General features: G+C 43.8%; 1 protein-coding gene across 1 annotated transcript; it reads left to right on the forward strand.

Moving 5' to 3' along the window:
- The first annotated feature begins 4,619 nt into the window (after positions 1-4,619).
- LOC104966810 (disco-interacting protein 2 homolog B-A-like) lies at positions 4,620-11,323 on the forward strand. Its single transcript, XM_010796110.1, has 10 exons — positions 4,620-4,726; positions 5,198-5,328; positions 5,417-5,585; positions 5,676-5,846; positions 6,166-6,227; positions 6,461-6,518; positions 6,806-6,880; positions 6,975-7,149; positions 7,325-7,448; positions 8,225-11,323. Exons 1-10 carry the CDS (start codon positions 4,670-4,672, stop codon positions 8,475-8,477), a joined length of 1,275 nt encoding a protein of 424 aa, XP_010794412.1. The 5' UTR covers positions 4,620-4,669; the 3' UTR covers positions 8,478-11,323.
- The last annotated feature ends 459 nt before the right edge of the window (positions 11,324-11,782 follow it).

Consider the following 11,782-nt stretch of genomic DNA (forward strand, 5'->3'; position numbering starts at 1 on the left):
TCCTTCGGAGTAACTCTAACATAGAAACATCTGAGTACTACTTTAGTGTAATATGCAGAATGACGGGAGGGTGTCTCGGAACTATATTAACTATACATTAACCGACAACGACACAGCATTAACAACATTATATATTATAATATTCGAAGATACCCGACATGTATCTTAGAATCTTCATTTTGGGAAAAAATGAGGATGGTGGGTGCAATGGCAGGGATTGAAATAGATACAGAAATGTAGGTAGGACATTCATCTTGATAATATTGATGTGTCCGATTAGGGATAGAGGGAGTGATGTCCACCTGTTAATAGAATCTGTCACAGAAGCTATTATGGGGTCATAGTTTGTTGGAACAAGGTATTCTATTTCAGGTGTAATCTATATTCCTAAATATTTAAAGCCTTCCAGGGAATTTTGGAAATCTGTTTGAAGAGGTGGAGTAAGTCTTTCAGATTCTTTAAGGAGAAGAATGTTAGATTTCGAACTATTCACCTTGTACCCTGAGAACGTACCAAAATCCTTTATCAGTTTATTGAGCACTGGCAATGACATTGACACATTTTTTATAAATAAAACGATATCACCAGCGTAAAGGGCCAGGCGATTTTCAATGCCCCCAACTGTTATTCCTGTGATATGAGAATGAGTTCTAACCGCGATAGACAGGGGCTCAATTGCCAGTACAAATAGTAATGGAGATAGAGGGCACCCCTGACGTGTACCTCTCAATGGTGCAGACACTATGCTATTGGTTAATACTTCTGCATTTGGGGTGCTATACAACATTTGTATCCACCTACAAAAACCCTCCCCGAACCCAAATCGGGATAATATTTCGAATAGATACGGCCATCCCACCCTGTCAAAAGCCTTTTCAGCATCCAGGGACAGAATGGCAGTATCTGGAGCCCCCCTTTCTGTATGTAAAATATTGATCAACCTCCTAATATTGTGGAAGGCCTGTCTGCCCTTGACAAAGCCATTCTGATCCAGGCCCACCAGTGTAGGCAGGTGATTTTCAAGTCTTAAAGCCAGTGCTTTAGCGATCAATTTTGTATCTGAATTAAGCAATGATATAGGCCTATAAGAGCCACACCTGGAGGGGTCTTTACCTGGTTTTAGGATAACTGTTATTAATGCACCCTGTAAGGTTGGGGGAAGACAGCCCTTTTCGAATATCTCCTCGACCATATTCAGGAGCTGTGGCAGCAGTTTTCTTTTAAAGGCTTTATAGATGTCTATGGGGATCCCATCAGGACCAACTGCCTTTCCACCCTTCATGTTAGTCATGGCCTCTCAGACAATTCTAATAGTTGTATTGGTTTATCTAAATTAGCTTTTCGTTCCTCAGACAAACATGGAAAGTGTATCCCGTCCAAAAAAACTGACTGAGTCTTTGGGTCGCCGGGGGGCTCAGACTTGTATAGGTGATTATACAATGTTTTAAATTATTCATTAATTTCTTTAGGATCTGATGTAATATTTCCAGCAATGTTTTGAATTTCATTTATCGCTCTTTCGCCATGTAATGCCTTAATTCGCCAGGCTAGTAATTTGCCTGCTTTCTCCCCTTGGTCGTAACATGATTGTTTGAGTCTGTGTTACGGTTGAGTGAAGGAAGCGGGACCCAAAATGCAGATTAAACTGATTATACCTTTATTACAAGGATAACGAATAGAACTTGGACAGACAGAACACTCACCGGTGAACACAGTCAACAACAAACGACGAACCAACAATGACAGACAGAAAAACCAGAACTTAAATACACACAAGACTAATCACACAAACAAGACACAGGTGAGGAGGGAGGAGAAACACAAAACTAGGACCACCAGGGTGGGTGGAGGGGGTCAGGGGGACGGGCCTGGGCTGACAGCCCAGGAGCACAGCGGAGGACCCGGAAGGGATCTCGGGCGGACGGCCCGGGGGCAAGGCAGAGTCAATGGAGGGGCGAAAGCCACAATGGGCGAACTCAGGGGGCCGAGCATGAGGGCGAAGGCAGCGGCAGGAAGAGTCAGGGGGCCGGGCCCGAGGGCGAGGACCACGGCAGGAAGAGTCAGGGGGCCGGGCCCGAGGGCGAAGACCGTGGCTCTCAGGGGGCCGGGCTCTCAGGGGGCCGGGCTCGAGGGCGAAGACCAGACAGCTCCGGAGGCCGGGCAGGACCCGGTGTCGGCCGAACAGGAACCGGAGCCGATGGGACAGGCTTCGGCAGGATCCCCCACGGAAGAGGACCAGGAGTTGGCAGGACCCCCGGCGAGACAGGTGATGGCGGGGCCTCCAACGGAACAGGACAAGGGGTTGGCAGGACCCCCGGCAGAAGAGTTGTCGGCGGGACCCCCAGAGGAACAGGACATAGGATTGGCAGGACCCCCGGCAGGAGAGTAGTCGGCGGGACCTCCAACGGGACAGGACATAGGATTGGCAGGACCCCCGGCAGGAGAGTAGTCGGCGGGACCTCCAACGGGACATGGAGCTGGCAGGACCCCCAGCGGAACCTCCAACGGCACAGGACATAGGGTTGGCAGGACCCCCGGCAGAAGAGTAGTCGGCGGGACCCCCAACGGGACAGGACATAGGGTTGGCAGGACCCCCGGCAGGAGAGTAGTCGGCGGGACCCCCAACGGGACAGGACATAGAGTTGGCAGGACCCCCGGCAGGAGAGTAGTCGGCGGGACCCCCAACGGGACAGGACATGGAGTTGGCAGGACCCCTGGCAGGAGAGTAGTCGGCGGGACCCCCAACAGGACAGGACATAGAGTTGACAGGACTCTCAGCGGGACCTCCAACGGAACGGGACATAGGGTTGGCAGGACCCCCGGCAGAAGAGTAGTCGGCGGGACCCCCAACGGGACANCCTCCAACGGCACGGGACATAGGGTTGGCAGGACCCCCGGCAGAAGAGTAGTCAGCGGGACCCCCAACGGGACAGGACATGGAGTTGGCAGGACCCCCAGCGGAAGAGTTGTCGGCGGGATCTCCAACGACACAGGACAAAGGGTTGGCAGGACCCCCGGCAGAAGAATCGTCGGCGGGGCCTCCAACGGAACGGGACATAGGTAAGTGACTAGAGGAGAGACTTGAGTAGGGACTAGAGAAGGGACTAGAGAAGGGACTTGAGTTGGGACTAGAGGAGGGACTAGAGAAGGGACTTGGGAAGGGACTAGAGGAGGGACTATGGCTGCTGGGGCCGGAACCAGGGCCGGAACCATGGCTGCTGGGGCAAGAACTGGGGCCGGAACCCTGGCTGCTGGGGCCAGGACTGAGGCTGGAACCATGGCGGCTGGGGCCGAAACCATGGCTGCTGGGGCAAGAACTGGGGCCGGAACCCTGGCTGCTGGGGCCAGGACTGAGGCTGGAACCATGGCGGCTGGGGCCGAAACCATGGCTGCTGGGGCCAGAACCGGGGCCGGAACCGTGGCTGCTGGGGCCAGAACTGGGGCCGGAACCGTGGCTGCTGGGGCCAGAACTGGGGCCGGAACCGTGGCTGCTGGGGCCAGAACTGGGGCCGGAACCATAACTCTTGGGGCTCGGGCTGCTAGTCTGGTCTTACGACTCCCTCTCTTAGGAGCCTTTTGGAGGCTCCGTGGACCTCCAAAAGCCAGACGAGTTCCAGAGAACGGCTCCGGGGAAGAAGCAGAGGTTGACTCCAGACGGAACACGCCGAGACGTATGGTATCAGGTTGAGAATTGGGAGGCAGGGGGCTAGCATGCCTGGAGCTAGCAGGCCGGGAAACAGGTTTGACCTCAAAGCTGTCCTCCACCCACTCGGGTAGTAACTCCCTCAACCAGGGCCTTGAGGTTACCTCCTGGCGTGCCGCAGAAATAACTGACTGCCTCTCTTCACTACTGGAGGCATATCTAAAGTCATTCCTCAAGCATGTTAAATTGTACTTCACCTCGTACAAACTGTCTGCTAGGTCCATTCTTGGTTGGTTGGTTCTGTTACGGTTGAGTGAAGGAAGCAGGACCTAAATGCAGATTAAACTGATTATACCTTTATTTCAAGGATAACAAATAGAACTTGGACAGACAGAACACTCACCGGTGAACACAGTCAACAACTAACGACGAACCAACAATGACAGACAGAAAAGCAGAACTTAAATACACACAAGACCAATCACACAAACAAGACACAGGTGAGGAGGGTCCTCCCTCCTCACCTGTGTCTTGTTTGTGTGATTGGTCTTGTGTGTATTTAAGTTCTGCTTTTCTGTCTGTCATTGTTGGTTCGTCGTTAGTTGTTGACTGTGNGCCTAATCCACCCCCAGGAACTAATTTCCGGTGTGAACGCGATCTGTACTTAGTTTATGAGAACTAAAGAGTTCTTAGGAACCTTTGTGGGAAAAGTACTTGGTGTGAACGTGCTTCATGACAGTGTGAAGCAACATGACTGAGGGAGTTACATAAAGTTAAAATCAAAATGAGTTTGAAACATCTTCTGTGTAAAAGGTATTTTCTCTTCTACTAGTTTTGCCAAGTATTTGTAATATCAAATGACTTCTAGTCTCTGAGACCAAGAGTTGACGGAATAAGACGCATGTAGTTATGGTTAACCTTGTTCTCTCGTTATTACCATGTATAATTTAATATGAACTGTTCTTGTTTGCAGATGACCTTCCTCGCCGCCGGCCTCCACAAATCTATAAGCCGCCCACAGCCGAGATGATAGCTTATCTGGACTTCAGCGTGTCCACTACAGGCATGCTCACAGGGGTCAAGGTGAGACAGATGTTACAAAAAAAAAAGTTTGATCCCAAGTTTGTGTAGATATGTAAAATGAACATAATTCTGCATCGTTTATTAAGTGACAAGCCTGAATGTTTTCAGCCACCTTGTTTTTGATTCTTGTGCTTCCAATTAGAAGGAGTTGCGCTGATGTCATTAATTCCTGGTTATAAAACGGACAAGTCAAATCAAGCAATCTGATTGGTTCTTAGCCGTGATATACTGAGCGTATACCACGGGTAGAATTGTAAGTTACTTTTCACAACAAGTCAGTATCCCTCCGCGTCTGAGAAAAACAGTATCCCGTTGGGCTGAAAAGCAAACTGCTTCGCGTCGGGCCGAACCACGCCCTTAGCTGTGATATAATGAGCATATACCACGGCCTGTGGTGAGCTATTGCTTAAATATGCTTCAGTGTGAAATGTTCCTTTGAGTTCCTAATATATGTCTTTTTGCTTGTTGCAGATCTCTCATGCAGCGGTCAGTGCAATTTGTCGCTCTGTAAAGCTGCAGTGTGAACTGTACTCCTCTCGCCAAATAGCCATCTGCCTGGATCCTTACTGTGGCCTAGGCTTTGTCTTGTGGTGCCTCGCAAGGTGGAGGAAACTTACAATACAGGAATGATATGTTAGTTTACTCAGTTATGTTGTTCCTCCTTTATTAATCAAATGTTCTTTCTTATAGTGTTTACTCAGGTCACCAATCCATCCTGATTCCTCCCTTCGAGTTGGAGAGCTGCTGCTCTCTGTGGCTGAGCACGCTCAGTCAGTATCGCGTCAGAGACACCTTCTGTTCCTACTCCGTCATGGAGCTCTGCACTAAAGGACTGGGCACTCAGACTGAGTTACTCAAGGTGAGGAGGGCTACATATAAAGAGACTAATGAAGGACTGACATGTGATATTTTTGTAAGATTTTATCATTTTTTTGTCGGTTTGTTTCAGGCCCGTGGTGTCAGCCTGTCGTGTGTCCGGAGCTGTGTGGTGATAGCAGAGGAACGCCCTCGACTCACCCTCTCACACTCCTTCTCCAAACTGTTTAAGGACATCGGGCTGTCGCCCAGAGCTGTTAGCACTGCTTTTGGTTCCAGGGTTAATCTGGCCATCTGCCTGCAGGTACACCAACCAACGGCTAAAATTAATGTAGTAACAGATGACATTTTTTGATTCATTAAAATAAAAATAAATGAATTAACAGTTGAAATTGTTAAAAGTAATAGCTAAACTGTCGAAATAGCTGGCTACCTGACACAGATTGTTCCCATTGCAAAAAAGCTAACTGGGGGGGATGTGGCTAACCTTCCTCAAATTGTATCTTATTATTTATGCATTAGCCATGTTTAGTTAGACTAGTCTTACAATCTAAGACTAATCAAAGGTCCAAAACTAAGTGTATGTAACTATTCTGAATATACCTGCTCTTTTTGTGATACAGGGAACAACTGGTCCAGACCCCTGTACAGTTTATGTGGACTTGAAGTCCCTTCGTCATGACAGGTGAGGAAGACACATCAATAAATTAAACCAGGATGAAAGGGTTGAAAAAAGGGTTGTGATGTATTTTAGTGTCCTGAAAAGAGATTTCTTAATGTATTGTTTATTTTAAATAAGTATTATCTTAGGCCTTACTGAATGCTGTTGTGGGGGTTTTGGTCTTTCTGATGTTGCAGAGATCAAGTGTGGATTGTAGACTGATTGTGTATGTCTGCTTATGTACATGTCTTTTACAGAGTGAGGCTCGTGGAGAGAGGAGCGCCTCAGAGTCTTCCACTAATGGAGTCTGGCAAGGTGAGATGCTACATGTGAACACAAGGCACATATTATATTTATGGCTGCAACTAGTGATTAATTTAGTATTCTGTTGATGTGTTACTTGTTTAATACTATTGACACCAGACAATATTCATATTTAAGATGCTGGACTCAGGGAATCAAGTAATTAAAATAAATTACTGAAATACTTTGGTCGATTGTATAATAGTCGGTGATTAATTAAAATGTAAAAATTGTTTAGCTCTGATTCAGTCAATGAATTTAGGTTGTTGACATAATACAAATCATTTTTTCATTTACAGATACTTCCAGGTGTTCGGGTGATCATCGTAAATCCAGAGACCAAAGGTCCACTTGGTGATTCTCATCTAGGAGAGGTGAGAAGTATATACTCTACAACATCCCAATATATTGTAATAAGTGTGAGTAAGCCTTCTTCGTTCTGCAACAGTGTGTGTTTCTGTCTCTCAGGTCTGGGTGAACAGCCCTCACAATGCCAGCGGCTACTACACCATCTATGGAGAGGAAAGTCTCCAGGCCAACCACTTCAACACTAAGCTCAGCTTTGGAGACCCCCAGACCTTATGGGCCCGAACGGGGTACCTGGGCTTTGTGAAAAGGACTGAGCTGTTGGAGGCCAGCGGGGGTAAGTAGACCCTGACGATGAAATGAAAGATTTAAAGCCAAAAATTCTGGAAACATTAAATTCGTTTTTAATTAGATATATTGCAAATTATGAGCACTTTTAAACAGCAAGCTAACTTTTAGCTGCTTACAGACTTTCTTCTTCTTTTTCTACATACACATATTTCTGTGATCAGATCGTCATGACGCTCTCTTCGTGGTTGGCTCACTCGATGAGACCTTGGAGCTAAGAGGGCTGCGCTATCATCCAATTGACATTGAAACCTCAGTGTCCCGGGCTCACCGCAGTATAGCTGAGAGGTGAGAATGGTCATGATAAACATAACTAACTGAAACACACACACACACAAACACACACACACACACACACACACACACACACACACACACACACACACACACACACACACACACCTTTACTATTGTTCTAAGGCAACTACATATTGAACATTTGTACCCGCCACTAAAATGCCAAGGGCTCTGATTCAACAACATCAGGGTGTAAAAGGTGAAGCCAATGCCTAGGTGCCTCAAACCTACTTTTTTGTAATCACCAGCAGGGGCAACTCCTCCTGTTGCAAATATAAGTGATTTTATAGAAGTCTATAAGAAAATGACCCTGCTTCTCACTTGATTCATAACCTCAGTGAACATTCTCCACATGAGTGTATGAACTCAATCACTTGTTTTCAGTCTTAAATACTGCATGACATTCATTTTGTGAGTCCCATTTAGAGTAAATAGACAATAAAGCATCTACCAGGGTGTTTTCTGGATTTATGTGTTTTAGTCTTCAGACTTTAACCATTTCAGTGTTTTTTCAGTTCATGGAAGTTATAAGTTGCATTGTGGTTATTTAAAAAAAAAAAACAAGACGTTGGTGACTAACTAATGCCAAACTACAGGTGTAAAAACCATAGTCCACAAACAAATGGGTTCATAATTTATACAATCAATGGCAGCTTACTGTGATTTGTTTTAATTTGTCTTCTTCAATTAATAAAGGAAATAAGCTTATTTCCTAAAAGGTAGCATTTTTTCTTTTAACGTTTCTTTTGGTTTCTCTTTCCTCACAGTGCTGTGTTTACATGGACCAACCTGCTGGTGGTGGTGTCAGAGCTTTGTGGTTCAGAGCAGGATGCGCTGGACTTGGTGCCTCTGATAACCAACGTGGTCCTGGAGGAGCACCACCTCATCACGGGGGTGGTGGTTATTGTGGACCCAGGGGTTATACCCATCAACTCTAGGGGAGAGAAGCAACGCATGCACCTTCGTGACTCCTTCCTCGCTGACCAGCTGGATCCCATCTATGTTGCGTACAACATGTAAGGGGTCGCGGTGGTCTGGGTCTGTGTGGTCTGCACCATCAACCCGGTCCAACTAAAGCTTTGGCAGAGGCTGAAAAGGAGGAGCATGAACCACATGTACTGCCACCCAGCCCTATGTGACACCAGCGTTTCTTGGCCACTGCATGTCTGTGATTGGACCTGCCATGTTTTGGAGTTCCTCACTGTGTTTCATAGATAGAATTTTGAAAATGGGACAGAAGCAACATGTGTATATATATGGCAAAGGGAGAAAAAAAGCCCCTGTTGCACTTTTTTAGGGAAAGGACAAAAACAGGACCACTCTTAAAATTAATTATATTTTAATGTTTTCGTGAAAGTCTGTCGTCTTATGCCGTACCTACCAGAAACACTTTCCCTTCTGTGTCTACACAGATTCCAAGAGCTATTCAACTTTGATCCACAACTTGAAATATTTTTTACATGCAGCTTTCAAACTAACGCACAGAAACGCATGACCTGAGCCCTTGTCATTTCTCACTAGCATGAATGAATAAAAGAGGGCAGATAAAACAAACCATCAAATGAGAAGCAAGTCTAAGACTGTGCATAATTTTAGAAAAACGTCCCATGATAATGAAGCCAAATACATTTTCACAACGTTCAAGCCCTAATATATTTCCTGCCTTATAAAACTTCAGCCATACATTCCTATCTTAATTTTTAATACATCTGTTATAGGTGGCTTTTTAGTCTCCTTTGGATTTAAATAGTAATGAAAATCCTGACAGATATCCAAAGTAAACAAAGTAAAAGAGAAAAGAGGCCATATTCTGTACTGTACCTATAAAGGCCTGTTGTATTTTGATACTGTACGTTACTGTATAGATATTTTTAATTGTGTAAATGTATACATGCTTGACTTGTCTCTCTCAGTTGATGGTATATGGATATTTTACCCAGCCGAGAGATGATAATTGTAGCAGAGAGAGGATTGTAAATAAGATTTAACAGCTTTGACAGTACTTTTGAAATGGAATAATAGTTAGTATAATTGAGGGTGGAGATGATTAACTTTAAAGCAATGATAGCCAGGATAGATACAACATTGCACTTTCTCACAAATTGTCTATTTTATTATAACAATGAGGCATTAAAATGAATGGTTTAGGAGCATATATTCTGAGGATGAATGCTTGAGGAGCTTTGAGAGTTTAGTGGGAGGGCTATCACTGTTAATGCCAGGGATCTTTCAATGAACAAGAAAAAGACGTGGCTAAAGAACAATATCATGATTATTTTAAGACTACCAGGTTATGTTGTAAAAAAAGTAATACATATACCCACAACTGTTCATCTAATATCCATTACTATTGTACTTACTGTAGTATCACTAAAACCCCCCCCCCTTTCAGTTTTGTATTGCATAATAGAGGAAATGATTGAGAGCGTGGCCCTTTCCTTTTCCTCTTCTCTTGTCTTCGTGCAACTTTGTAAAGAATGACTTTAAATTCCAACAGGATTGTTGTTGGAACTTTAAGTCTGTAGTCAATAGAGGAAAGTCACCGTGTATCTGGATTATTTTCTGTGTTCAGTCACTGGATTAAAAGCACTTGAAAATGCAGTTGCAAAGCTGAGCCTACACTTACAAAATCCTTGATTGGAAAGTAATTGTATACAAAAGAAAGAAGAAATGCAGCAAGATATATTTGCAAGATGTATTTTGTTTCCTGTAAGCTTGTGCTTTCCTTGTACTTCTTTGCCATTATGTATAGGTTCTTTGTACTGGATTAATCTGTATCTCAGTGATGAACACTAAATGTCAACATGTAAATAGTTTTTTGTTATTTTTGGACTTTTGCAACTATCTCACTATAACATTCAATCATGCCAAACACAATATTAGAACGTTGTTTAATCATACAAAGGTAAACAGGAATATAATCCATTGAATTACTGCACTTTGCACTGGTGGTACTTACAGTAGGTGTCTACTGTGTGGACTAACTATACCCATTTCATGTTATATTTAATGTGTTACTAATTTTAGAAATATAATGCTTTTTCCCAGTTTAAGTCCACCTAGAGAAAAGACTAATAGCACTTAATCTTATTTTTGACATTGCATCCTTCATTTGCAACATAATGTTTGCATGACTCAGCCAGGCACTCAAATAAATCAGCTTAAGGCACATCGCATCCTTAGGGACACAAGTGGGAGGAGATGTACATGTATGAAATTGCATATTCAGGGAACAAAACTCCTAACACAGGGATGGACCAGGTGGTCCCTTGGTGCAATCTGTGAATAATAATACCCATAAAATGTAGAGGTTTGTCCAAACAAATGCACTTGTAATTAACGTAAAGAGCAAAAGAGGGGTTACCAACGACCAGAGTCCATCCACCATCTCCCTGCTTCACTGGGAAGTCTACGAGGGCTTCCATTGGTTCCTGCTCTTTTTCTCTGTCAGAGTTCTAACACACTATGCAATCTCAATGACAGTGCAATTTAATTTCAAAGCTTGCACAGTCCAGTGAAATAAACATGATGCTTAAACATTTTGTAATAGACTAAGAACAGAGGACTGGTGAAATGTAACCAGTAGTGTACTGTATTAATCTCTCTTGAGTTGTTCTATCAATATTTTATGTATGCACTCTTGGTATGTTGTATATTAATTATTTGGTCAATCTAAACTGCTCCATGAGGGTGTGATCCACTGATACATCTTTAATGTTGGGGAGGTGTTTTAAACTCACATAGTTGAGAATTTAAGGTGGTACACCCCTTCCCATTTTTCTCACTTATTTTCTATTTTGGTTTGTTGTACTTTGTTTTATACTTTATGTGAAAGTAATACGGAATAAACAGAAGCATTTAATCAATTTGGGTGTCCTGATATTCACGGGTTGATGAATGGTGTAACAGTGATTGAAATTGATGGACTTGTTCTTTGTCTTTGTCTGAGAATTTGACATAGACAGAGAGCATGTTTCATAAAAACACAAAAATCATACACAAAAACCCTGTGTATGGTCTGCTGAAAAGGCCAACATTTATTGGGAAAGAAGAAGGCCCACATTCCATGCATTATATATTTACACATTTTAATAATTCACATATTGGGGACATTTGCAGTCTCACAGCAGCATATGGGGTATAGCAACAACAGGCATAATACAAATAAATCAGAAACAGGTTTATTGCCAAGTAGATTTACACATATGAGGAATTTGCCTTGGTGTATATGGTGCATACATAAACACAGTTAAAAAAGATACATTGTAAGAAAAACTAACACAAAATAAAACCATTATAAAAAACAATTAAAGAAAAACAATTTA

This window comes from Notothenia coriiceps, unplaced genomic scaffold, assembly GCF_000735185.1.
Source record: "Notothenia coriiceps isolate Sejong01 unplaced genomic scaffold, NC01 NC01_scaffold00037250, whole genome shotgun sequence".
Lineage (NCBI taxonomy): Eukaryota > Metazoa > Chordata > Actinopteri > Perciformes > Nototheniidae > Notothenia > Notothenia coriiceps.